Below are 27,173 nucleotides of genomic sequence, written 5' to 3'. Positions count from 1 at the left end.
TCTGGCGCTGCATGTTCACAGGCTCATCCGGGCGGCTCCCGCCGGCCCAAGCAGACAGCCGGGCACGTGGCCGCGCTGGGTCGAGCCGGGACGCCGTAAGCTGTGGGAGGCTCAGATTCGGGTCCGCGGCGGGGACAGCCGCGGCTCAGGCCTCCTGGCAGCCCCGATGGGCCCGTGTCTGCCCCTCTCGCTACTTCTGGCTCTGGGGCACCAGAACCCGAGGTCGGGGTCCCGGGAGTCACCCACTCAGCCCTCGGGGCAGCCCGCTGAGAGGGGCGGCGCGTCCAGTCCACCCGGCCCTCTGGGGGCGCCGCACCCTGCGGGGGAGGGGCGGGCAGAGGGCGGCAGCGGGTTCTGCTTGTGGACGGGGCGGAGGGTGGCTGCCTCTCCTCTCTCCGGGGCCCTCAGCGCCGGCGCCGTCAGTCCGGAGGACGGGGCGGGCAGGGCGCAGGCCGAGCCCCGGAGCCTCGCCGGCCGGCTAGGCGGCCCCAATGTCGTCGTAGTCCTCGTTGTCGGTGGACGCAGGCTGCGGGCTGGCGGACCCTGCGTGGCCGGGAGGCTCGGGTCAGCGGGAGGCCCTGTCGGAGCCCCGATGGCCCCCGGGACAGAGCCGAGCGGCCGGGTCCACGCCCCCCCCCCCCCCGTGGTCCTGTGGGGGACGGGGGACAGGAATCCCACCTGGTCCTTTGCTCTCTGCCGTCTCCCTCACTCGGATGCCCGCCCGGAGAGCAGAGCCGGACCAGGGTCCAGGGCTGTCCTGCCTCCGCGGCCCCAGAGCCCATGACCACGAGGCTGGGAGCCCCTCTGCCCGCCCCCCCCCCCCCGCTCCCCCAGGCCACCCACTGCTTCCGCTTGAGTGCCTCCGCCCGCGGGGAGCCCCCTCCCCTCCGAGCCCCGTTCAGTCTGTCCCATCCGCTCCGTTTCCCTCTCGCTCTCTCTCTCTCTCGTAACCCCTTTACCTCTCTTTTTCCTCCTTATGTGCCCTCCTCCTCCTCCCCCAGCCCGCTCTGTCCCCCTCCCAGGACCCCTCCCCTGCCCCTGGCACCTGGACACGCGAACAGCTCCTCCGGAGGGGGCGGGGGCAGCGGCGGCGGCTGGAAGTTCTGGTACCACTCCCCGGAGGAGGTGCTGGAGCCGTCGTCGGCCGAGGGCCCTGCGGAGGCCCCAGAGCCAGTCACCCTCCCCTGGAGGCAGCCAGCCCGCACCCCCGGGGCTGGGAGGCCTCGGGACTCCGCTGAGTCAGCCTCTAGTTGGATGAAGGAGGCAGTGAAGGCCCAGAGAGGGGAGGGCCCTTGCCCGAGGTCACACAGCGAGTGTCTGCACCCGCCCGGTTCAGGCTCCTGGCTGGCCGCAGGGTGGGGGGCTGCGCACCCAGAGCCCCCGGGGCCCCGCTCACCCGAGAAGGTGCCCTGGGAGCCAGCCAGCTCCAAGCGCGGGGGCTGCTCCAGGAGGGGGCCCCACGGGGGCGGCCGGCTGCTGGGGCTGTTGCAATAGTCCTCCCCGGACGACGTGCTGGACCCGCTGCTGCTCCGGGGGGGCTGGGGGCCCAGGCTGGGGGGATCTGCAACGCAGGGTCCAGGGTCGGCAGGGGGCCTGAGAGGCACGCGCCTCTTCACGTCCCCGGCCGGGAGGGGGGGACGGCGAGCAAAGACGAAGGCTCTGGATTAGACTTGGCAAGGAACTGACCACCACGGGGAGCTGTTCACACCAGGAAGGGCCTCTGTCCACGGGGGGCTGAGGGGGGGCTGCTGGGGCTGCTGGGTGAGCTGAGCTGCATCCCCCCTCCCGCCCCCACCCCCTTCCCCCCGCCAACCCACCTTCCTCCACGGGGGGCATCCGGAACCGGCTCTGCTGGGCCTCCTCCTCCGTGACCCGGTATCGCTGGGAATCTGCAAGCAGAGGGTGGTGAGGAGGGGCCGAGGCTCCATCTCTTGTCCCCTGAGCCTGGAGGAGGCCTGAGCCTGGAGGAGGCCTGAGCCTGGAGGAGGCCTGAGCCTGAGCCTAGAGGAGGCCTGAGCCTGAGCCTGGAGGAGGCCTGAGCCTGGAGGAGGCCTGAGGCTGGAGGAGGCCTGAGCCTGGAGGAGGCCTGAGCCTGAGGCTGGAGGAGGCCTGAGCCTGGAGGAGGCCTGAGCCTGGAAGAGGCCTGAGCCTGAGGCTGGAGGAGGCCTGAGCCTGAGCCTGGAGGAGGCCTGAGCCTGGAGGAGGCCTGAGCCTGGAGGAGGCCTGAGCCTGAGCCTAGAGGAGGCCTGAGCCTGAGCCTGGAGGAGGCCTGAGCCTGGAGGAGGCCTGAGGCTGGAGGAGGCCTGAGCCTGGAGGAGGCCTGAGCCTGAGGCTGGAGGAGGCCTGAGCCTGGAGGAGGCCTGAGCCTGGAAGAGGCCTGAGCCTGAGGCTGGAGGAGGCCTGAGCCTGAGCCTGGAGGAGGCCTGAGCCTGGAGGAGGCCTGAGCCTGGAGGAGGCCTGAGCCTGAGGCTGGACTGGCAGGAGGCCCACCCCAGGGCACAGAGGGACCGTCCGGGCTCACGTCCTGGTCCAGGAAACCAGGCGGGGACAGGCTGCTTCTGGCCAGAAGCCCTCGTGCCGTACCCCTTGTCCCCAGGTGCCCCTCCCGCTACTGCAGAGAACCCCGAGGCGGGGCCTTCCCCGCGGGTGGGCAGATCTGGGCAGGAGATGCCAGACACGGCCTGGAGGAGCGCCCAGAGCGTAAGCTGGAGGGCCTGGGACCCGCCACCGGCCCGGCTCCTCCCTCCAGAACCAGGAGGGGCAGCCCCACAGGAGCTCCCGGACGACGCGGGGTCTGAACCTGCAGTCGGCTCTTCCGAGCCTGGCACCCCGGCTCCTGGCCTCCCGGCTCAGAGGCCTGGCCTCAGGTTCTCAGCCGGAAGAAGTGGGGCCATTTGCATCCCAGAGGCCCTGGCGTCCCCAAATCCACTTCCCCTCCTGTCGGGGGAGACGCTCTGCCTTTATCGGGACACACGGCGGCCTCGGACAGAGGCTCCGTCTCCCCGCCTCTCTTGCAGCTGGCGGGTCAAGTTCCGGCTGGCGAACCCTGAGTGGGAGCCACGTAGGCATCTCCGGCCTTAAGGGGAGGGCACGCCCCACCTTCCGACCCCCTTTCCCGCTGGCTGGGACGTGGGCATGGTGGTGAGCCATTCTGGACCACGGGGACGAGGGCAACACCTTAGGAACTGCAGAGCAACAAGAGGGAAGGAGCCTGGGCCCTGGGCCAATGTCGGAGGACACTGTCACTCGGGGTCTCTGTCACACACAGCCAACTGTCACCCTAACTTATGTAGCAGGTGCAGAGTGGGGCTCAGGAATTTGCCACAAGCTCCCAGGGATTCCACAGTGGGTGCGGGATTCTCCACTCTCGTTCAGCCCCCCAGCTTTGCCTGGGCCCTGCTACCCCGGAAGGCAGAGCAGAGAACCGGAGAAGCTGGGCTCAAGGTGGAGGTTGGGGGCAGGGGGGCGGGGGCTGCTGGAGGGTCGGGGCACAGAAAGAGTGTGTGAGCGTGCAGGAAGCCGACGGGACGGTGTCTCCCCCAACTCCCTCGTGTCACACAGACACAGCCACCTCGGGGGAGCGGCGAAGGACAGGCCTTAAGTCCCTGCGTGGCCAGAGGCGAGCGTGGGCGGGAAGGAGGGGGGAGGCCATGCCTGGAGCGTGGCGAGGCCTCCAGGGCCGCGAGCACTTTGAACCCTTCCGTGTGGGGCCTCCGACAGTGGAGCCGGTGGGCAACCAGGGGGCTCCACCCTGGCTGTGCAGGGGTCCTCGCTGGGACCTGCTGGAGGCCCGCGGCAGCCGGGCCTCTCCCTGGCTCGGCACTCACTGTAGAAGGTGGTCAGGGCCACGGGAGGCTGGGCGCCGAAGTCATAGTGCTCATAGTCTGAGTCGGAGCCGGAGTCCGAGTCCGCGGGGGGCGGGGCCTGGGCCTGGATGGGCAGCTTGGGAGCTGGGGAGAGAACAGAGTGGGGCCCGTGGCCAAGGGGTGGGCGGGGGGCGCAGGGAGAGGCGGCAGACAGCGTAGATGCGGAGACAGAGGCAGGGAGAGCGCCCGGCAGCCCCTCTGCTACAAGCCCACCGCCTGGGTTTTCCCGGCGCTGCCCGCCCTTTGCACACACGGGACTAAGTGACACTCGGTGACGGACGCTCACAGCAGCACCGCCCGCCCGGCGCTGCCCTAACGCTCACAAATGTGGCCTCACTGAACCCTCACAGCAGCTTCGGGAGGGAGCGCCCATCGGTGGCCCGTTGTACAGCTGAGGAGACTGAGGCCGGAGGCCCTCACCTTGCCCCTAGCCCAGCATGCTCAGGGAGCGGCTGCTCAGAGCCCAGCCCCGCTCAGGCTCTGTAGTCACACTCTCTCCCCAGGCACACGGTGCTGCAGAGCGTGCTCACACCCGGCTGAGCGCCGCGTGCTTTTCGGACAAAAGCGATTCAAGAGTCACAACACGACGTGACGAGACCCAGCTCTGTGAGCAGAGCTCCGAGAGGCAGGACCCGCATGTCAGAGGGCATGGGCGAGCGGTCCGAGTGCTTGCCTTCGGAAACACTGGAATGAAACCACGTCCCAGGAGAACGGTGGCGGGGCCCGCAGGGAGGCTGAGTGGACAAGCCACCGAGAGAGGAAATGCAGCCCTGGCCGGTGTGGCTCAGTGGACAGAGCGTCGGCCTGTGGATTCAAGGGTCCCGGGTTCGATTCCGGTCAAGGGCACGTGCCAGGGTTGTGGGCTCGATCCCCAATGGGGGGGGCGTGCCGGAGGCAGCCGATTGATGATTCTCTCTCATCATGGATGTTCCTATCTCCCTCTCCCTTCCTCTCTGAAATCAATAAAAATATAAAAAAATTTTTTAAGAAGAGGAAATGACATCGCAACCTGCTAGCCAATCAGCAGAGCGGGGTTTCCCGGGAGAGCAAGGCCCTGTGTTGGTCCCGAACTCGGAAGCCCAGGGGCCTAGAATGACGGCGCCGCCAAGACCGGCGAGCTGGCGCAGGCCTCCTCCTGGCTGGGGCCCTGCCCGGAACCCTTCCTGCCGCCCCAGGGGCGTCGCACCCTACCTTCTTTGGGGACGGTGCTGGGGACCTCCTGGTAGCTATTGACCCCTGCCGGGGCGGCGGGCCGGTGCTGGGGCGTCACGGCAGCAGGGAGGGCTGTGGGAGGGGCGGAGACCCTGCCAGTCATTGCTGTTCCCTTCCAGTCTGCCTGGCTCTGTCCACCCCCCCCTCCCCCCCTCGCCCCCCCCCACAAGGCACACCCACGGTCTGGTCCTCCCTTGGGGCCACATCGGTCCACTTCCGCGGGCATGCTGGGAAAATCCTCCCCATCAAGGGGATCTCCCAAGTCCAGGGCTGAATCACTGCGACTCCTGCCGGGGCCCCCCAAGCTCCCGCCCCCCGAGCGGGCTGCACCCCGGCCCGGGCCTTCCCTGCGGCTCCCGGGCGCACACCCACCGTATTTCCCTTTCACCCGCAGGAGGAGGACGGAGATGCCGATGAGCGCGCCCAGCAGGAGGGCTCCCAGAACCACGCAGGGGACGAGGAGCGCCAGCTCCCGCGGCGTCCAGTCCTCCGCAGGCGCCGTCCCCGCCGGCTCTGGAAGCGAGAGCCCGTCAGGGAGACAGAGGAGGGACGGCGGCTTCTCCTCGCCTCCCGTCCTGCCTGCGGCTCTCTTCCCTTTTAACACCGTCTCCTCCGGGCGAAGAGCGGGCTCCGCACCCGCATCCCGATGAGTCGCCGACTGGGCGGCACTTCCTCCTGACCCCTGACCCCGAGCTCTCTGCCCAGCTGCTCCTGAGCACCCGCTGCGGGGCCGGCTCCCAGCTGCCCGGTCTCTGTCCGGAGGGCCACCCACCGTCCGCTCAGCCCAGCGCAGTGCGGGCCGCTCCGCTGAGGGGTGGGGGCTGGGGGCCGAGGCCCAGCCGGGGCATCTGATTCTCCATGGGGGAGCAAGGCCGGCCTCCCAGAGACGGGAACGCTGAGCCAGCCCCGCAGCGGGCACGGGGGCTCCGGGCTGAGCCGGCCCCGCAGCGGGCACGGGGGCTCCGGGCTGAGCCGGCCCCACAGCGGGCACGGGGGCTCCGGGCTGAGCCGGCCCGCAGCGGGCACGGGGGCTCCGGGCTGGACTAGCTCATCACAGAGCAGCCGACGCCCAGACAGCGCCGCCGGGCACCGCGCCCCACGCTATTCTACGCGCTTCACACACTCATCCCCGGGGCGCCCAGCAACACGGGGTCCTGCCCGCGTGCCCCTCCCACGCCCTCGCCAGGGCTCTGCGCGCAGAGAGCCCAGGAACGGCCCGCTGGGGCTCCGGCTGGGAGTCTGCCCGAAGCCGGCCACGCTGCACGCCGCTGGCGACAGGCCGAGCGTGGGTCTGGGGCTCAGAACCCTGGATGCAAATCCAGCCCCACACACACACACCCACACACACACACACACCCCCGGCTGGCTGCCCTCGCACCCCTGAGCCTGGCCTCCCGCCTCCGCCGGAGGGTTAGGACGCGGCCTCCCCGGGCGGCTGCTGCGAGGGCGAAAGGCTGGGAACCAAGGACGGCGAAGCGCGGGGCCGGGGCCCAGAACAGGGCAAACACGCCGGCTGTTCGCCTCGCACCCCCCCACCTGGCCGTGTCAGACCCGCTCGGCTCTCCGGCGCTACCCTCCCGCCTGCCAGAGCTCACGGGGGCGTGGGCAGTGGACTCCTGCCCAGGAAGCAGCAGGATTCGGGGAGCTGACGCGGCGGGGGCGGGGGGGGGGGGGCCGAGAGCCTGGGGAGGCAAGTCCAGTGTCTGGAGGTGGGGACAAGCCTCGATCAGGCCCCATCCATGCAGACACACATACGTCCATACATACACACACATGTACACACACGTGCACCTATGTCCCCGAGCCTCTGAGACACTCACCTACAGTGGCCGGCTGTGCGCTTGTAGGAAGGTCAGACGTGGAGCCATTGAGCAGCTTCCGTGAACCTGTCAGGAGCACCACGCAGTCACTCGGCACATGTTACTGAGCACCTACTGCGTGCCACACAGACCAGTGACCCGGGACAGGGGCACGGTCCCGGGGGCATGTGGCTCAGGAAACCGTCTCCCCGCCCCCTCCCCCCCCCACACACACACACACACTAAGGAGAACGTCATGGACTACATGCTGGGCGCGTCCCGTGGTTAGAACGTGGGGCTAATAACAATGCGCTCCCCTCTGTGCGACCTGCTGCAGCCACGAACCCCTTTCCATTCGGCCGGGTTTGCTCCTGGGGGGCGGGGGGCCTCCCGAGGGGGACGCTGACCCTTGTCATTATCACTTGGCAGGTAAGGGAGGGCAGGACCCCAAAGTCCCGGCGGGGGGAGGGTGCTCCGGGATTTCCCAGCCGCCCGGGCGTGGCGAGCGTCAGATCCACCGCCTGAACTGAAGCGCAGACACGCTCATACCGCGTTTCTTCAGGTCTAACGCTCTCGTGTGTTCACCTCAACACCCCTGAAACCGGGGGATGGCGCCAAGCACCCCACCTGACGACAGTCAGGGGCGTATGGGGCAGCACTGTCCGTCACGGGCGTACAACAGCGACGGCGCCGCCTCGGGGCGTTGAAGGTCAGGAGGACCCAGGTCCCGCGTGAGGGTGTGGCTTTGCGCCAAAATGAGGCAGACCAGGGCGTGGCGAGGCCGGGCCCAGGGTCGGGGCTCCGGCGCTGTCCGGGCTGTCGCTGCGATCCGTGTCTCCGGACAGGGTTCTCACTAGGATCTCCAGCCCTGGGATGGCCAGCCGCTGTCATCCCTGAGCCAACCCCAGCCCACGGGACCGCCGACCAGCACAGAACAGGCATCGTGAGGTCCGGTCACGGCCGAGGCTGCGTGGAGGACGCGTGGAAGAGACGCCCGGCTGCCTGGCAGCGTCTGCGGGGCCTGAAGGGGCGGGGGTCCCTCTCATGCCAGGACGTCTCCTTCCCCACCTCGTCCACGCGGCGGGACTCGGGCTGAAGGTCTCGGGCTGCGGATTCAGTGGAATTCCTGGTCCACACCTGTGTGTGTATGTGTATGTGTGTGTGTGTATGTGTGTGTGTGTATGTGTGTGTGTATGTGTGTGTATGTGTGTGTATGTGTGTATATGTGTGTGTATGTGTGTGCGTATGTGTGTATGTGTGTATGTGTGTATATGTGTGTGTATGTGTGTATATGTGTGTGTATGTGTGTGCGTATGTGTGTATGTGTGTATATGTCTGTGTGTGTGTATGTGTGTATGTATGTGTGTATGTGTGTATGTGTGTGTATGTCTGTGTGTGTGTATGTGTATGTGTGTATATGTGTGTATATGTGTGTGTGTGTGTGTGTATGCGGGGGGAGGGGGGTACCTGAGCAGAGGACCCTGGCTGCCTTGGACTGGCTGCACAGGTTGGAGTTGTTGAACCGCCACCAGCAGTCCGAGAGGGTGGGCTCGTCTCCCCGGCACGAGTAGTACATCCGGCCCTCCCGGGCGTGGGGCGGCCCCCGGGGTATTTCGGCCACGGTGCCACAGCCCAGGGCCCGGCAGAGCACCTGGGCCTCGGAGAGGTACCACTCGCTGTCGCACACGGTGTTCCAGACCCCGCGGAAGTGCACCTCCACCAGCCCCTCGCAGCGGTCCGCGCCCCCGCTCAGGCGCAGGGACTGGTGCTCTGTGGGGAGCGAGGGCACGGCGTCAGGTCCGGGTCCTTTGGGCCCAAAGCCCCACCAGCCAGACCCACAACCGGAACAGCCGCCGCCGGCCCGGCTCCGCGCCCGCCCTCCAGCACCTGCCGGCCCCGCTCCTCGGCCCCGCGCCCCAGCTCCTACGTCTCCGCTGCTCTGCGTGTGGTCCCTGGACCGCGGCATCGGTGCCGCCCGGATTGTAATGGGCAGCGAGTGCGCTCTCCTTCCACCATCCTGGTAACTGTTAGCCCAGCGGGTGGCTCTAACCTGGTTTTCCCATAAGCACTCGAGTCTGCATGTTCACGCTTTTGCAGTATAATTTACCCATCAGCAGCCTCCGTTCCTGAAGGAACCCGTGGAGCAATCGGACCCCAAGGCTCAGAAAACCAGAGGCCAACTCGAGGATGCTGGCCCTGAACATCCACGTTGGGACCGGCAGGACGCTGCCTGCCTGTCCACAGCCCCGCCCCGCCTGCCCTCCTGCTTCTGCCCCTCTCCCTCCTGATAAGCCCTCTGCCGCACTAAGATGTCAGGAGGGGCTTTGGGACAGAGTCCCCCATCTGCTCAGGTGGCCGGCACTTGAATAAACCCATTTCCTTCTCACCAGCACCCGTCTCGAGAGTTTGGCTTTTATGAAAACAGGCAGCTGGACCTGGGTTTGGTCACAGAGTCTGATTAAAAATGTAGAATCTCGCCCTGACCGGTGTGGCTCAGTGGATAGAGCCTCGGCCTGCGGACTGAAAGGTCCCCGGTTCGATTCCAGTCAAGGGCGTGTACCTTGGTTGCGGGCACATCCCCAGTGGGGGGTGTGCAGGAGGCAGCTGATCGATGTTTCTCTCTCATCGATGTTTCTAACTCTCTATCCCTCTCCCTTCCTCTCTGTAAGAAATCAATAAAATATATATTTTTTTTAAATGCAGAATCTCAAGTCGTGTCCCAGAACCATGGAGTCAGAATCTACATTTAACGAGACGCTCCATTCCCCCCGGTTCCTGTGCACGTTACAGAGCGGCATTGGCTGGACCAGAACTTCACGGCCTCATCTGGGCTGCCAGCAGGCTCCTCGGGGCCTCCCTGCCTCCGCTTCCCCGTGCTGCTCCGAACCAGGTGGCTGCCTCCCTCTCAGGAAGAGCCTCACCCTAAGATGTGGGTGGGCTCATCCCTCCGGCTCGGGGCTGCCCCTGGCTTTCTCTCTGGGGGCGTTGACCACCATTGCCTGGGGTGGTGCGGGTCTGGTCTCATCTTCCCTCCTGGACAGAGACCGTGCAAGGACAGGGACACTCTCTCCCGCGCGAACTCCAGGCCTGGCGCCCGGTAGGCTGACAGTAAGTGCTGGTGGAGGACCGGGGTTCAGAGGCGTCACCCACTGACCTGAGCACACCACGCCGGCGTCCTCCTTGTGGCCACAGTAGCGCTCTCCCGGCCGCCCCGGGCAGTCCCACAGATAGGCCTCGGTGCCAGAGCAGTTCACCTGGTCCCGGTGGATGGGGCCTCGGCCGGGGGCAAAGTGCAAGCCCGGCAGGGCCTGGATGGCCCAGCCGCAGCTCAGCTGCCTGCACACCACGTGGGCGTCCTCCAGGTCCCACGTGTCGTCACACAGAGACCCCCACTCGCCGTGCTCCAGCATCTCCACGCGGCCGGCGCACGGGCTGCCGCCGTCCACCAAACGGAGGTCGCGGTTCTCTGGGGTGGGGGAGAAGGGGTTATGGGGAGGGCAGGGGAGGGGGAGGGGAAGGGAGGGGTGGTGGGGGGTCGGGTAGTTGTGGGCAGGGCTGTGGAGCCGGTGGGCAGGGAAGAAATCTGGAGTGAACTGTGGGCGGGGCCTGGGAGCCCAGTGCTAAGGGACCCTGGGAACCTGGCACATTTATGTATTTGGGGGTCGGGGTGGGGATAAAGGAGACAGAGGTCCAGAGAGGGATGAGGGACGGGACCAGCGAGTAAAGCCTGCAGACACCATGAGGACTGGGGCCTTTCGGGGTTGGTTGAGGACAAGCAGGCCAGTTGGAGTTGGAGGGGGGTGAGCGGAGAGGGGGGCACAGGCTCAGAGCTGGAAGTGAGACCAGGCTGCGTCCTGGGGTGTGGGCACCAGTTGTGTTTCGATGGTGGTGGGTGGGGGGCCGTCCGGAGGGCAGTGGGAGGGCTGGCCTGGCTCAGCGGCGGGGCGGGGCGGTGGGGCGGGGCGGTACCTGCACAGGTGGCCTGGGCCAGCGGCCCGGCGCGGATGCACGGCTGCCGCTCCAGCCGGCAGAGCTGCCACGCGCTGCTGCCGCACAGGACCGCGGGCGCCAGGGCCCACGTGGCGTTCGGCGTCCCGCTGGCGTTCCCCAGGGCACGGTCCAGGGGCAGCGGGGTGGGCTGGTCCGGCCCCCGCTCGGCCCCGCCGCAGCCCAGCGCGCGGCACGCGGCCTCGGAGGCGCTGCGGTCCCAGAGCGCCCCGCACGGGGGCTCCCAGGCCGCTCCTGCCCGCACCTCCACGGCCCCGCTGCAGCGGCTGCTCCCGTTCACCAGGCGGACCTCCAGCCGCCGCCCTGCAAGCACCAGGCCCGGCTGAAGCCCCGCAGGCCCTGCCGGAGCCCCACCCCTTCCTGCCTCCGACGGACAGCACCCACCCACCCGGCCTCAGGGGCGGGACTGGTCATCCCCAAGCCCCCCTCAGGCCTGACCCTGCTTCTCCTTAGGCCGAGAGGAGGGGCTGAGGGTGACTCTGGAGGGGAAGGAGCAGTGGGCCTGGGACCCCGGGGCCCAGTCCCCAGAGACCCTCCCCTCTCACCCCTGCCTCACGGGCACCTTGTGTAAGGGAGGGCAGGGTCTGGGCTCAGACGCCCCTGGTATTGCGGGGCCGGGAGTCCCCCAGGCCTCTCTCTGTCCTGAGGGTACTGACTGCAGTGGAGGCCCCTGTGACCTGGAACCCGCAGGGCAGACGGGGTGATTGGGTGACGGGGTGACGGGGGTGACGGGGCATGAGGTGGTTCTCCCTCCCCCAGAGCCCCTCCTTGGAGAGCCTCCCCCGCATGGCACCCCAGTGTTAGCGCTCAGCTTGGCACAGTCAGTCCTTACCAATGTCTGTGGAGCTCACCTAGGGCCCACCTGGTGGGACCCCCCCCTCCCCACCCCCCTCCCCACCTCCCCCACGCCACCCACCCCCTCCCCCCCATCAAGGCTTTGTAGCTTCTTCTCAGCAGGTCCCTAAGATGCTCCCTGCGCCCTGGCCCCCTGCATGTGACTCCCCAGTGGCCTCTCGGATGGGGTTCTGACCCCGAGGCCCTCAGAGCCCTCGGACACTGGGCGCGGAAGGAGGGGTGTGGTCTGGAGTTAGGGAGCCGCCCTGGAGCCACAAGTCCACGTCCCCTCCTGTCCCCCCGACACCCTGCTGGGCCTCGGGACGCTGGCCAGGGCCCAGGAGGCCGTGTCCTCACCTGGCTCCGAGGGCTGGCTCTCGGCACGGCTGGGGCTGGGCTGGCCGGAGGGGGCTGGCGACGGGTGACCTGAAACCAACCAGCACAGCCGCGGTGGGCGAGTGAACTGGCACGGAGGGCACAGGGGCGGGCGCGCGAGGGCCAGGGGCACTGGCTGGAGCCGCTGCGGCTGATGGGGCCGCGGAGAGACAGGGCCTGGGCCCGGGGTGCCTTCGCCTGCCCCTCCCCCCCCCCCGGGGCGGGAAAGCCTCACGCTTTGGAGCCGCAGCGTCCGCCACGTCACACAGTAAGTGCGTGCGTCCTCGGGAGCCACAGCGTCCGCCACGTCACACAGTAAGTGCGTGCGTCCTCGGGCCGCAGCAGAGCAGAGAGGAAGGGCCGGGGGTGGGGGGCAGACCACGACCCCGCTGCTGACCCTCGCCAGCCCGGTCACTCTCCCTGCCAGAGCCCACCTCGCTGGCGGGAGCTTAGGAAGCTATTGTGGCTAAACGGGTACAATCTCTGTGAAACACCTGACATCCGAGGACACTTGAGCCCTGACCGGTGTGGCTCCGTGGGTAGAGCGTCGGCCTGCAGAGTCCCGGGTTCGATTCGGTCAAGGGCACGGACCTCGGTTACAGGCTCCTCCCTGGCCTAGGCCCCTCGGGGGGCGCGTGCAGGAGGCAACCCATGGATGTGTTTCTCTCATCGAGGTTTTTCTCTGTCTCTCCCTGTCTCTTCCTCTCTCCCTAAAATCAATGGGAAATATCCTCGGGTGAGGAGTAAAAAGAAGAAGAAGTTGAAAATGGTGCTGTTCTTAGAAAGGACATTGGGTTGGAACTGTGTCTGGGGGTCCGTCCGTAGCAGACCCGAGGGGGCTGCGCGCCTGGGCTGTGAGCCGTGGGCGCCGCGCTGCTTCCAGGTGGAGAGCTCAGCGTTTGCGGGGCCGGCCGCGGGGCCTTTGCGTTGTTAGTGCGTTTACCGTCCCAGCGCGGGGAGGCAGGTCAGCACCCCCTCCTCACAAAGGGGGAGGGGCCGAGGGACAGAAACCGGAGCCGGGCCGGAGCGAGCGCCCTGTCCCGCTGGAGCGGCGTGCCCCCGGCCTGGGAGGCCACCTGCTCGGTCTCAATCGGCCACCTCCTCGGCCAACGGGAAGCCCCAGTGGGGACGGGGGAGGGGGGAGGGTGTCATGGTGATTATTCCGCTGGCTCCATCCCAGGGACCTTCAAGCATCGGAAGGTCATCGTCCCTCTCAAGGCCGTCCCCGCCCCTTCGGGTCTCGCTGACCTCGCCCGGGCCTTGTGTGCGGGCCCAGTGCAGACGGCGCAGCACCCCGAGCTCCCAGGGGGGGGGGGGGGGGGCGCAGCACCCCGAGCTCCCGTTATGCATATCCTGTGAACGTGCCTTGGGAATGAAGCCCCCGGAGAAACTTCCACGTTCAGCGTGCCACCTGCTTCCTGTGAGGACCCTGATGACACGCAGCCCAAGGCCACCCGCCAGCCAGGGGCAGGGCCCGATCTGAACCGTCTCCCAGGAACCGGCCCGCGGGCGGGACACCCCGGTGCGGAGCGCAGAGGGAGAGCAGGGCAGGGCCGCTGTGCCACGGAGGGAGCCTCCCGCCTCCTGTGCCGAGGCCGGGCCATCGGAGGCAGGAGCCTCCCGCCCCTTCGGTCGCTCTAAGGCCCGGGTTCCGGAGGAGAGGACCTTACAGAGCACAACGATGGATGTTGTGTGAGTGAGAGGGGGCCCTTATTGTGCCGAGACATGGAGATTGGGGGTGTTTGTTACCGCAGCCTGGCCTGGCCCGGCCTCACGGTACAGGGGCTCAGGCGCAGGCATGGCTGCTACAGATTCTCAGCCTCGCCTGAGAGGACTCTAGGGACCCACACCCAGAGGAGTGTGCCCGTGCCACGCACACGCACACACGCACACGCACACACACACACACACACACACACACACGCACCCTGCAGACACAGCTCTCCCACCAGCACCACCTGGGCCACTCCATCACTCAGACAGGAAACAGTCAGGCCTTCGGGGCCCAGCCCGCCCCTGGAGGAGAAATGGCTCGGCACCCGGAGCACCAGCTCCGGCGAATGACTGTTCAGAACGGGGATCCGCACGCCCTCCGTTAGGGTTTGGCATCCAGGTTCCCACGGCAACGGTCCCGGGGCTCCAGTGCGGGTCTCAATGTTCCCACGTGCGCCGGCGAGGTGGGGGCTGGGGGCGCTGGCTGCAGTGTGCATGTGCGTGCGTGCATGTGTGTGTGTGTGTGTGTGCGCGCGTGTGTGTGTGTATGGGATGTGTGTGTGTGGATGTGATCCTGTGTGCACCATGGGGTGTGGGGGGGGGCTGTCCTGGGGGCTCCGCGGGCCAGTGTGGGCCTCGCTGGGGGGTTGGGGGGGCTGCCTGGAGTGGCCGTGGGGAATCGACCAGGCGGCACCCGCGGGGACTCTCCAAGGTCAGGAAGGTTGGGGTGACTTCTCTCCCCCGGGAGGGAGGGACAGCGACTTGGAGAGTTGGTCTCTTTTACTGACTTCACGGGTCTTTGTGTCTTCATTTTCACTCTCTCGATCGGGGACACACAGGACGCTCGGTGTGCATGCTGATGACTAAATGGCTGTGTCCCCCTCACATGTATGTCGACGCCCTCCTCCCCGCTGGGATGGTCAGGGTTGAGGGCCGTTGGGGTGTCATTGGGGTGAGGTGGGGTCAGGGTCCTCGAGATTAAAAAAAAAAAAGAGCAAGAAGCAGGATCCCCCTCTCCGGCCTGTGAGGACGCAGCAGGAGGCGCTGCCCACAAGCCAGGGAGGGGCCCCCGACACCCGTCTCCCGGCGCCTGGGCCTCGGACTGTCCCCTCCAGAGCGAGGAGCAGTGTTCAGGCCGCGCTGCCAGGTGCCGGCTCCAGCAGCCGGAGCCGAGGCAGCAGGTGGCTGACAGACGGGGCGGCTAGGCTTCAGGGTCCCCGCCCCAGAGGGCACCCGTCCTCCCCCCCCCCCCCCCGGGTCCGATCCCCCGCTCTCCACCTCCGGCCCCGGGAAGCCACCGACCGGCACGCCCTCTCTCGCTCAGGAACGGGAGGCCGTGCGAGCGACCACGTCCCACAGCTGAGAATGAGCCTGTCGCCGCCCGCGGCCCATGAGCGTTCGCTGAGCCGGCACCGTGGGGGGACCGGAGCAGGGGGGTGGTGAGCGTGGGGGGGACCGGAGCGGGAGGGGGGGTGAGTGTCATCGGGAGGGTCCCGGAGTCGGAGGCGCACAGCCTGCCCGGTGCCAGTGCATCTGCCCACGGCCAGGCCCGGGAAATTCCTCTCTCGTGGCTGAGAACGGAGACACGGGAAGGAGCGTGACCGCAGCCGCCTCTGCCGTGTGGCCGGCAGAGCCGAGCCGGTGGACTGCGGTTTGCGCCGGCGCCGGGCAGGGACGGGCCACGGCGGGGGCGCGTGGACACCGTCTGTGAAACGCGCGGCTCACGGGCCACGGCGGCCGCCGCTCCTGCCCCCGCGCCGAGGCGCTGCCCTCTCCCCGCTGCCCAGGCCTGAGGGAAAGGGGGGCCGCTGGCCACTGACCACACAGCTGACTCTGGAGCCACGCGGGGGTCAGAGGTGCCAACCCCCCCACGCAATCGGGAGTCTGCGTAGGACTTTGGACTCCCCCCAACTTAACTAGCGCTGGCCTCCTGCTTACTGCTAACATGCACAGCCAGTGCGCACGCGTGCTGTAGACTGTGGGCATCGCCTACTGGGCTCTTACCACGGAGCGAGCTGGAGAAGACACTGGCCTCAAGGAGATCGTGAGGAAGAGGAGACAGATGCGTGGGGTTTGTTTAAATCCACGCGTGAGTGGACCCACGCAGTGCAAACCCCTATGGCTCCAGGGCCACGGCACCTTCCTCCCACCCGAGGCACAAACCGTCCGTCCTCGGCGGCCACGGGGCCACACCGGCCCCGCCCCGTCTCCCCGGGGAGCCTCCGCAGAGCTGCCCCCACTCCCGACCTGCCGCTCCCTTCCCTGGCCCTGCACCGGGCCCTGTGGTCCAGGAGACGCGATGTGGACGGCAGTTGCCATGGAAACAGGAGTTCCTCCCAGAGCACAGGCTCCCGTGGTGCTGGCCCGAGGCTCGCCCGGGTTCCCGCGCCGAACTAGCCCCTTTGCGGCTGCCGGGCGGTCCGGTGGCACGGCCCAGGCTCAGAGGGCCCTGAGCCGCTCAATTCAAACCCGACGGGTGCGAGCGCCTACCCGCTGGGCAGGGGGCGCCGCTCCGTGTCCGTGTACCGGGGACTCTGTCTGTGCTGCGAGCTGCCCTCCAGAACCTCACGCCCACCCCTCCTCCAGGGCCGTGTGCTGTGAGGGCGCCGGGGCGGGCTTCTCTCGGTGTGGTTCTCGCACCGTCTTCACAACAGGATGACTAACGTGTACGTCACGTCTCACTTTCGGCGGGAAGCGGGTGGGAGTAACCATGAGGGATGACAGAGCCGAGACCAGCTCTCACTATGACCCTGGGCAAGTCCCTGCCCCATTTCGGGGCCTCAGTTTCTCCCGGGTACGTGGGTGAGTGGACCCGTGGGGGTCTGACTGCGGGGGGCGGGGGCCTCCCCTCTGACGGCTCTGATGTTAGGCTGCCGGCCAGACTGTGCCGGCCTCCCTCACAGCACCCCCCCCCCCACGGCTCCGCCGACTCCTCTCCCAGCGGTCAGCGGTGCCGTTAGGGCCCCAGGCTAACCGGCGCTGGATCGCAGCGTTAGCACGTTACCCCTTTCCTGATTCTTCGGTCCCCGAGCTCACCGGGCCTTGGCGGTGCCGCTCAGCCTTTGACCCCTGACCCCGTTAACAAGGGCGCCAGCTCGGGCGTGGCGGGCGGGCTGGTTGTCTTACTTGTCTCTGGGAATCTATTCTAGTAACTGGAGTCACGCTGGCTGGAGGTCTGGGATAGTGATGGAAGGTTTCGAGGTTTAAATAAACGTATGCTAAAAATGGAGATTTGGTAAAAAAAAAATATTTGCTAAATAATAGGGTACACGTGAAGGCAAATCAGATCACCTTCTTCTACACATCAAGGATTTTCCATTTCCGCTGCCTCAGGGCCAAGCCCTGACGTGACCTGTGGCCCCTGACTCCTGCCAACCTCTCCTCCAGGCCAGCCTCAGCCCTGCCCCAGGGCCTTTGCACCTGCTGTTCCCGCGCCGTGAATGGCCTGTTCCTCCCGGCTGATCTCATCCACCTGACCTCAGACACCCTCGGAGGCCTCACTGTGTCCCCCCATCCCAGGCACCTCCGTCTTCCCGGCTTGGCTGTTTTCCTTGTGGCCCAAATTCCTCTGAAATGCTATGACTTCCCGGACGTGCTTGCCTGTTGCCCATCGGGATATACGCTCCCTGACGTCCGGGGCCCTGTCCCGTGTCCTCAGTGCCCGAAACCAGTGCCCGGCGCATAACAGGAGCGCGGCAAGCAGACGGTGAAAAGTCTGAAGAGGGGGGAGAAGGTCCCTGGCCGCAGGGAGGGGCCCGACCGCGTTCCAGAGTCTGAGGGGGCGAGATGCCGGCTGTCCCGTGGAGGCTCACCCCGCAGGGAGCCCACGCCTGCGCCCCGTCAGCCTCCGCCGTCAGGGCACTGAGCCGCCAGGAGAGCAGCAGCTGGACGGTGGGAGGCGCGATGGAGTGACAGTGCGTGGTGACTGCCTGCGGCCGGAATCACCTGTGCGACCGCATCGGGGAGGCTGGAGAGGCCGCGTGCTTACAGGTCCCCGGGAGCCTGTCCACACGCCACACGCTGATGGAAAGGAGAACAGAGTGACCGTGCCGAGCTGCCAGGACCCCGGCCGGGCCATCCCGGCTGGACGACCAGCCACGGGACCCGCTTGTTAAAAACAGCGGGAGCGAGGCCACTTCACCGCGGAGCCGGCGCTGCCTCCCGGAGGGCCGCCTCGGGGTCTCGCTCCTCAAACCTCTGCAATGTCAGAACCGAGCAGAGGGCCTCGGACCGGGCCCGGCGCCGTGTCTCCCGGACAAGCGTTTGTGGAGCTCCCAGGAGGGCGGATGTGGGGGCCGCCGGACGGGGGGTGGTGAGAAGCACGCGTCAGAATCAGGATGGCTGAGTTAGCTTATCTGCACCCGGAACCCCTTCCTTCTACAGGGGCCCCTGGCCTTCGCCTCCCACACGGGACCTGGGTTTCTCTCTGAATTAGTGCTTCCTGAGTAGCTCTTCTTTGGGATCTCAAATAAATGCCCGTGGCCTCTCACTCTGGCCATTTATTTATTTATAGTTTTATTGATTTCAGAGAGGAAGGGAGAGCGAGAGAAGCATCCATGATGAGAGAGAATCACTGATCGGATGCCTCCTGCACGCCCCACACTGGGGATGGAGCCCGCAACCCGGGCATGTGCCCTGACCAGGAATCAAACCATGACCTCCTGGTTCATAGGTCGACGCTCAACCCCTGAGCCACGCCGGCCGGGCTGGCCTTTTCTTTTTCAGTAAGTTTCCCAGCTGGTCCCACGTGCCTCTGCATATGATGCGTGGGGGACACAGCAGCACGTGGTTAAGCATCAACCTATGAACCAGGGGGTCAGGGTTTGATTCCTGGTCAGGGCACAGGCCCAGGTTGTGGGCTCGATCCCTAGTGTGGGGCGTGCAGACTGCGTCCAATCAGTGATTCTCTCTCATCATTGATGTTTCTCTCTCTCTCTCTCTTCCTCTCTGAAATCAATAAAACTATAAATAAATCAATAAATAGCCAGCGTGAGAGGCCACGGGCATTTATTTGAGATCCCAAAGAAGAGCTTCTCAGGAAGCACTGATTCAGAGAGAAACCCAGGTCCCGTGTGGGAGGCGAAGGCCAGGGGCCCTTGTAGAAGTTCCTGCCAGGAGGCACGGCTTACGTCTGATCGCGAGGCGTCAGCGGACCAGCCCGGATGAGGGGCGTTTTGCCGAGTCACTGCCTGTTCCCTTCGGAAGGAGCGACGCCGACGGGAGAGAAAGGAAGTCTGAGCGGCGGCCCAGAGCACAGGGACGCGAAGAGACATGGGACAGCGCGCGGCGCATCCCCCGGGATTTCCTTTGCCTTCGAGGGCGCTGCCGGAACAACCGGCAAAACCCGGAGAAGGCCCGTGGCTGGTCCGAGAGATTTCACCCACGCGAATCGCCTGCCTTTGCTAAGGGTGCTGTGCCGGGTGAGGTCACTTTAAGACACGCTGGCGTAGTTAGGAGAAAGGAACCTGCTAGCACCTACTCGCTCACGGTTCAGAAAAGTAGAGAAAACGATGCCGTGATGGTGGTAAGATGCTCACAGCTGGGGAACTGAGTGAAACACACACACACGGAACTTAAATTTCTCGGTACGTGAGAAACTGTGCTGAAATAAAGAGTTAAAGAGCCCTGGCCGGTGTGGCTCAGTGGATAGAGCGTCGGCCTGCAGGCTGAAGGGTCCCGGGTTCGATTCCGGCCAAGGGCACATGCCTGGGTTGTGGGCTTGACCCCCAGTGTGGGGCGTGCAGGAGGCAGCCGGTCAGTGATTCTCTCTCATCATTGATGTTTCTGTCTCTCTCTCCCTCTCCCTTCCTCTCTGAAGTCAATAATATATATATTTTTTTAAAGTTAAAGAAGAGAAGGCAGAGGAGGGGAGGGGTGGGGAAGCTGCTGAGAGGGAGGCCACGTGTGGCCGAGCCTCCCCTGCATCCCCCATCGAGGGGGAGTTGAGGACCACCTGGGGACCCCGGCCCCTCCACACCCCCTGGCAGACCCGCCTCTCACCTGCGGGTGACCTCGGGCACGCCCGTCCCTGCACCTCAGTGTCCTCCTCTGAGAAACAGGAGCCTTAAACACCAAACCTGGGGGTCTCCCAGCTCACATGTCCTAGTGGAGCTTCTAGAATTCTGTCTGGAGAGAGCAGCCCGCGTCGCCAAGGAGCGGGGTTCATTCGGGGAGCGTGCTGGCTTCACTTCAGTGAGGGGAGGAGGGGAGGCGACGTCTCGCCACGGAGAGTGGGGGCCCTCCTGCCCATCCTGGGCTTGCCCCCCTGCCTCGGGCCCGCCCAGCCTGCTCCCGGGCACCCTGGCCAGAGGAGAAAAATCACGTTATCCTGAAGCGAACCCCACTTAGAAAGAGGCGGCTGGCGGGCGGCTCGGAGGCCAGAAGCCGCTAGTCCCGCCTCGTCGGCAGCGGCCAGGGCGGCGCTGGCTGTGCGCATTCTGCGAGCCCCAGCCCAGGGCTCCGTACGTGACTCCTAAGTTGGAAGTGGGGTGCTCAGATGGGAACCCCAAGACCCCTGGAGAAGCTCCGAGGTTCCCCCTCTCTTGCGGCCTGTGTCCCCGCGGGGCCCTGGCCACCAGCACGGCCCAGGCTCCGGGGCGTCCGCCGGCACCGCCCAGCCCGGTCGGGTCACGACGCAGTGGTGGGTGGCCTGGACACTTACAGGCTGGACCGGCTGCTGTGCCCCCCACCCTCCAGCACACGGCGGAGACCCAGGGGCGCCTCCCTTGCAAGGGGAGGAGAGCAGGGGATCGCTTCTCGTTAGGGGACCCCGGGCCAGCACCTCACAGCTTCCTCCTCTCCCCAGGGCCCCGCCCCGCTGCCCAGGCCGGATTCCTGGAGGCTCCCGGGCATCTGCGGGCAGACGGCAGCGGGTCTACGGCATGGGGGTGGGAGCGGGCTTCCCGCCCTTCTCCCTCCGCGGTCCCAGGAGCTCCTGCCCGGCCCCGCCCAGCAGCCGTGGGGACCACGAGGCCCTCTAGCACCCCGCGGAGCCCTGTGCTTCCCCACGGACCTCACAGCCCACGGCTCATGGCGCCCCGTCCCAGCCTGGGCCCTGGAGTTGGCCATCAACCCGACTCACAGCTGGGGAAACTGAGGCCCGCCGTGGACACGCGGTAAGAGCGCCGAGCTGCCCGTCAGGAGGCCTGAGCTCACGTCCCGCCGCGTACCAGCTCCAGGCCTTGGGCAGGTCTCAGCCTCGCGAACCCTCAGTTTGCTCATCTGTACAATGGGGGTGTCATGTGGGCCAACGAGCTCAACGTGCAGAGGCGTTCTGTTAACCACCAGGCCCGCGCCCCGGGCGCGCCCGTCCTGCCGCGTGGCGTGTGAGCTGACACTCGGAGCACTGCGGGCTCAGCACGCTCGGCGCGTCCTCCCAGCTGCCTTTCCCCGAGGCGAGCCGGATGCTTCCCTGCCGTGAACACCCCAGCAAGGCTAAGCAGCAGTGCCTGGCCCCGGAGCTGGGCTGGGGACCCCAGCGGCCTGGACCCCCGGAGCTGGGCTGGGGAAGCCACGTGGCCTGGCGCCGGGTTTCCATGTCCCGCCCACCAGCTGGCCTCTAACGTCTCTGCTCCGCGCCCGCAGGGTCTGGGGGAGACCCCGAGGACCGGGATCCCCAGGACGGGCTCCCTGTTCAACCGGCTCATTTCTGCGGCGAGGAAACCAGGGCCCAAAAGGGAAGGAAAGGAACCTGGCCCGAGATCACCCCGAAAGCTGCAGCCAGAGCGCCCCAAAGCCCCTCCCGCCTCGCCCTCCGCGGGCACCGTCTTCCCGGCAGCTGGGGCTCCGTCTCCCTGAGCTGAATCGGGGACACGAGTTGGGGCGCCACCTCCAATGTCAAGGCTCACCAGGGAAATCCCGGCTGCCCGGCGCCGGGGGACGGCCTGGCACGGGTGCGGCCTGGGAAGTGAGCAGGCGGCTCCCGGCTCCGTCAGGCCTGGGACAGACGGCCGCCTGCTGCCCCCTCTCCGGGCCAGTGTTCCCACGTGTGGCCACGACCGGCGTGGGGAGAAGCGATGGAGGAGGCCCCGACGTGGCACTAAAGACCCCACGTCACTGCGGGGAGGGGCCCTCCCCCGGCCTCCCTGCCGCTCGGAGGAGGAACGCTCCCCGGCTCCCCGCGTGTCCTCGGCGCCTCTGCCCCCGGAGCCTCCCGCGGGCCGGGGAAGGCAGCCAGCGTCGGCCAGACCGCACGGCCTGGTTCTGTTCCCGGAACGTCTGTGGTCCCCAATGCTATCAGCAAGGTGGTTTGCACTGGCTTCATCTTTACCAAGGTTTTCCCCCTAAAAATAAGTGTATTTCCACTTTAAGTTCAATTAAGAAAGAGGACTGAGCACATCGTCAGGGAAGGTGGCAGCTCTGGCAAACACTGGGCACTCCGTCACCGCAGCCTGGCCAGGCGGGTGCTGAGGGCGGGGGCGGACGGGGGCACTGTGACTGGGGAGGAGGTGGCCTGGGGGCCCCAGCCCCACCCCCGTGGCGCCCAGGGCAGGGCCGAGCACCGGTGGCGTGGGCATTAGCGGGCGGTTTCCCGGCTGCGGTCCAGGCAGAGGGAAGGTGGCCCCAAACCGGGGTGGCCCTTCCCTCCAAACCCCGGTCCCGAAGCCCCCGCTGGGGCCACCTGCTTATTCCTCTGAACCCAACATCGGGGGGACCCGTTTCATTCCTGAGCTTCCCGACGAGACGGTGAGACTGGCGTGGAGCAGGCCTCGGCAAACGCAGGCGAGGGAGGGGGCGTGGGCAGCGTTTCCACCATCAGATCCCCGTGGTCCTCGACATCCAGCCCCAGTGCCCAGCTGCCCTGGCCCACGTACCACAGACAGCCGGCTGTCCGTCCCCACCCGTCGCTGACCTCTGACCCGAGAGCCAGGCTCTGCCGGAGGAAGTGAGCAGACAGCGGCGTTCATAGGGATGTCACACAGGGAGAACGTGAAGAAACAGGACCAGGATAGAGGACACATGGCTTTAACTTAATCCGACCAAGTGGGGGCGCGGGTGGGGGGCAGACCGAGAGAACGAGGTTGTATGCCTTGGATCCAGAGGTCATGGGTCAGGGACCAGCCCAATTGGAGGAGGTCATGGGCTCTCAAAGGCACTGCGGGTCCACCAGCCACACAGCAGTAACAGCCACGCCTTATATTTTGGCAAAACCACCAAAAGGCTGACCTCACCTCCGTCCCCTGAGATGGAAACTACACCCAGATCCAGACAACCCCAGGCCCCGCCGGCGGTAAGCCCTCAAAGATCCAAATTTAAAAAAGAGATGAGCCCCAGCCGGTCTGGCTCAGTGGATAGAGCGTCGGCCTGCAGACTGAAGGGTCCCCGGTTCGATTCCGGTCAAGGGCACGTACCTCAGCTGCAGGCTCGCTCCCCAGCCCTAGTCAGGGTGCGAGAGGCAGCCCGTCGCTGTGTCTCTCTCACATCGATGTGTCTCTCTCTGTCGCTCCCCTTCCCTTCCACTCTCTCTAAAAATCAATGGGACACTATCCTCGGGTGAGGATTAACAAAACAAAACCAAAAAAAAAAAGAGAGAGAGAGAGATGAGATGGACAAAAACCCAGAGCATTCGTACGTCTGTGCTAGGTGCCAGTTGGGTCCAGTTTGGTGTGTTCGTGTGTAAAGTCCTGTGTTGTTGATGTTTAAGAACAATCGGCCACGAGCGTGTCTCCCGGTGTGATCAGTTCATGGGTGTTCGCTGAAATGTAACTGGAACTTTTCAGGGAACGTGACCACGTCCGTGCACAGGATTAGCACGTGGACGAGAGCCTCGTGTTCACGGATGCAGGCTTAGCTCACTAGGTCGAGAGCACCCTCGGGCGCCCTGGGGAAGGCCTGGTTTCTCAGTGGCGTTGGGAGCATTTGTCAGGAAATCCAACGCGTCCCATCTGCAGATGCAGCTGCGCGTGTCCACGGCGTGCTGGTCCCTCTGGGCACAGCCAGGGCGGGGCCAAAGCGGGTTACAGCGGTGAGTCCGAGACCCACAGCGCTCGTTCTGGTATTATTACTTACAAATTATTGTGTCATTTTCTGTGGGAACAGCTGAGACCTCCTTCTGCCCCGGTACCTGCGTCATTTCCGTTTTCTAGGGGCCCCACTTTACCAAGGGACAGGTGAGGCCAGGGGGGCAGAATCTGCTGAGCCCACAGACCCAAACACCATCGTTTCACCCTGCAATTCACACGCAAGGGACTGACCGGGCTTTACATGGTTTGAACCAAAGCCTTCCGTGCAGTCCCCGCTCAGACCTCCGCGTTCTCAACGCACGCCCTCGGGGCTGCTGGGCGCACGCACAGACCTCACGGGGCCGAGACCTGACTTCCTGGCGTCGTAACGAACACAGTCCAGGGCCCTGGAGAATCGCTGCTGAAATTGCCGGGCGGAGAACGCAATGAGATTTGTCTGGTGAACTTCTACGTTAAGGAAAATAGTTGTTGTTTTTTTAATTGCTAAGAAACCACAATGGCTTTTTAAAGAAACCACGGATCGCCCTGGCCGCGCGCACCGGCGGCCCTGGGGCACCTCAGCGACCACAGTCCAGAGGCCCCGGGGCCCCGGCCTCGGCCCCGCCCGGCACGACCGGCCTGGCTCTGTTGCCGCGTGGCACACAGAGGTCAGGTCTGACAGAGCCCTCAGGGATTGTCTAAGCCCGTGGTCGGCAAACTGCGGCTCGCGAGCCACATGCGGCTCTTTGGCCCCTTGAGTGTGGCTCTTCCACAAAATACCACGGCCTGGGCGAGTCTATTTTGAAGAAGTGGCGTTAGAAATTTAAGTTTAAAAAATTTGGCTCTCAAAAGAAATTTCAATCGTACTGTTGGTATTTGGCTCTGTTGACTAATGAGTTTGCCGACCACGGGTCTAACCAAAGCACCCCATTCCGCCGCAGGAACCCCGAGATCCAGAGAGGAGAAGGAGCACACGGTGAACCAGAGGCCCAGACCGGGCAATACGTCCAGCCGCCCGCCCCCACCCCGTCCTCCCAGTCATGGGCTCCTAGCTCCTTCCCTCTGCCTCGGCCCCCGGTGGCTGATCAGAAACCAGAGGCACACGAAAAGGAAACTGAGGCACAGAGCTGGAGGGCAGGTGGGCCCAGGCCTCCAGGGAGCACCAGCCGAGGACTGGGAAGTGGCTCTCTAGGCCCAGGCTCCGCCCCGGTCACTCACTCCACAGCACAAACCCAGGCCTGACGAGAGGCCGGCCCGGAGCCCAGGCCAGTCTGGGCAGAGACGCAGTGTGTGAGGCCCGATGGAGCCGAGAGCTGGGCCTGGGAGTCCTGCTGGGCACCCACGGCCACGGCCGGGTCTGCCAGGGCCCCGAGGGCCAGGCCCCGGCCGCCTGCCGCCCAGGGCGTAGCCTGGGGACCCCACCAGGCCGCACACGGCTCCCGCTCCCTCTCCTCGCTCTCCTCCGTTCATTTCCTTCCTTTCTTTTCCCCCTGGACGTCCTGACCTCCGTTCCCCGCCCCGGCTGCCCAGGGAGGACACAGGCAGGCCTGGCTCCATCGGGGGGTCCCGGCCTGCTGGGCCAGGTGGAGGGAGAGCCGCCAGGCAGCCGGTCACGGCTCCCCCACGTCGGCTCGCTCTGGCCGCACCAGGGGCTCCGCTGACCCCTCTCCTGGGGGGCGAGGCCCACAGTTCCCTCTGCCCAGGAGGCCCTGCCTGCCCCCAGGCGTCCCAGCAGCGGGAAGACACCCCTGGGCCCGCGAGGAGTCAGGGAGCAGCATTTAATGCCATTAAACCAAACAGCGAGCAAACGGCTTCCTGCTTAAAGGGGCTCAGTCCCCCCACAAAGTCGGAACAAGGTAACAGTTTGGGGCCAGACGCCTGTCATTCCCCTCAGCTCCCCTGAAGCAGGCGCCAGGGCGGGCGGGCTGCGGGCTCGCGCTTTGCCGTCCTTTCCACGGTTCGTGGCGAGGACTTGGTTTCCCCACCGCCTGCTGCTCGGCCTGCCTCACCCTCGCTCACGGCGCCCGATGTCGCTCTCCATTCGCACAGGGACATCGCTCCCTCCCCTCGCTACGCGTAGGCCCCGGGGAGGCCGGCGAACAGGAATGCGGTTCAAAGACACGCACTGAGCCCGTCCCCGAGTGCAGGGTGAGCCTGGGACGGAGTGGAGGGAACCTGGCTCCGAGCGAGGCCCCTGGGCTCACGGCCCGAGCCCTGCCCAGGCCGGGGTTCCTGCTTCCCGCCAGCACCGGTCCAGGTCGGTTCCCCCGGCCCGAGCACCGAACCACGGACCTTCGGACCAGACTGCATGCCGGGCCGAGGCCGGTGGCCGGGCCGTGCGGAGGAGACCCGAGAGCGGGGAGGCCGGAGGCGGGAGGCCGGGGGCCGCTCTGCCCGTCTGCCTCAGCTCAGGGCGGGAGGCGGCCGCGCCCCAGGTGCGCCCGGTCTGCGGGAGGGCCCGGCTGACCCGCACGGCTGAAGGCGCTCACGTGCCCGCTCCCGGAGCTGACCGGCCTTCCCGGACCCAGGTGAGGTCAGGAGCTCGGGGAGGCGGAGGGGAGAGCTCCCCCGGAGAGCGCCCAGGCCTCCCCGGCCTCCAGCTGCCTCGGATGCCCTCCCTGGGCCTCCCTCCCACCAAAAGGGCAGCACCTGGCGCCCCGCCGCAGGTGGACCCCGACTCCCGCGGCCCAGAATTCCGTGTTCACACCCGGAAACCCCAAGAGCCTCCAGTGACCATAGCCCAGCGCCCAAACCCGATGCCCGGCCCGGTCATGAGGGCCTGGCACCGGGCGAGCTCAGGAGGAAAGGGAGGTGGCACCAAGAACTTGTCTGTTCCTTTGTGTCCTAAACCGCCCCAAAGGCTGTGCCCGAGCCCCCGACCGGCTGCCCTCACCTCCCCGCGGCCAGAGCCTGCCCGGACGGCTCTGCTGAGCGGCAAGCGGGGAGCCCACCCTCGGCCGTGGTCGGGCCTCTGAAGGCGAACGGCTCCTTCCTGAGCGTCGGCAGGACTAGGGTGGGGGTCGCTGAGCCTGCGGGGGGAGGCGTCTCCCCCCAGAGCCTGGGAGCCCGCTGGCAAGAGCACCCCAGTTCCTGACCTCGGCCTCAGGCGGCCTCTCGGCTCCGTCCAGGCACAGCCCAGCCCCTCCGGGGGGTCCCGTCCCCTCTCCAGGCCCCGAGACTGTGGGCACAACGGGGCCTCCTGGTGCCAGAGCACAGCCCTGGGGCGACCGGGCCCCAGAAAGGCGAGTGGAGGGAGCGGTTAGGAAGTGGCCAGGAGGCCAGCGCCGTCCTCAGGCGGGCGGCGGCAGCGGCGGCGGGAGGGGGCTACCTGAGAGGCCTGCCGTCAGCAATCCAGCGACCGCGAGGAAGAGCCACTGCGGGGCCATCTCTCCCGGCTCCACGTGTCCGTCGGCGGGAAGCGGCAT

General features: G+C 66.5%; 1 protein-coding gene across 1 annotated transcript; it reads right to left on the bottom strand.

The window, feature by feature from the left end:
• Positions 1–478: 478 nt before the first annotated feature.
• On the bottom strand, positions 479–27,173 carry CD6 (CD6 molecule; the record flags this gene model as incomplete). Its single annotated transcript, XM_079786982.1, has 13 exons — positions 479–543; positions 1,046–1,153; positions 1,397–1,561; positions 1,818–1,889; positions 3,828–3,950; positions 5,058–5,150; positions 5,451–5,591; positions 6,899–6,964; positions 8,345–8,647; positions 10,032–10,343; positions 10,847–11,188; positions 12,077–12,145; positions 27,077–27,173. 13 exons carry the CDS (start codon positions 27,171–27,173, stop codon positions 479–481), a joined length of 1,956 nt encoding a protein of 651 aa, XP_079643108.1.

The sequence above is a fragment of the Cnephaeus nilssonii genome (assembly GCF_951640355.1).
Source record: "Cnephaeus nilssonii genome assembly, chromosome: 13".
Lineage (NCBI taxonomy): Eukaryota > Metazoa > Chordata > Mammalia > Chiroptera > Vespertilionidae > Cnephaeus > Cnephaeus nilssonii.
The sequence above is the reverse complement of the archived record's forward strand: the minus strand, read 5'-3'. Positions and strand labels throughout refer to the sequence as shown.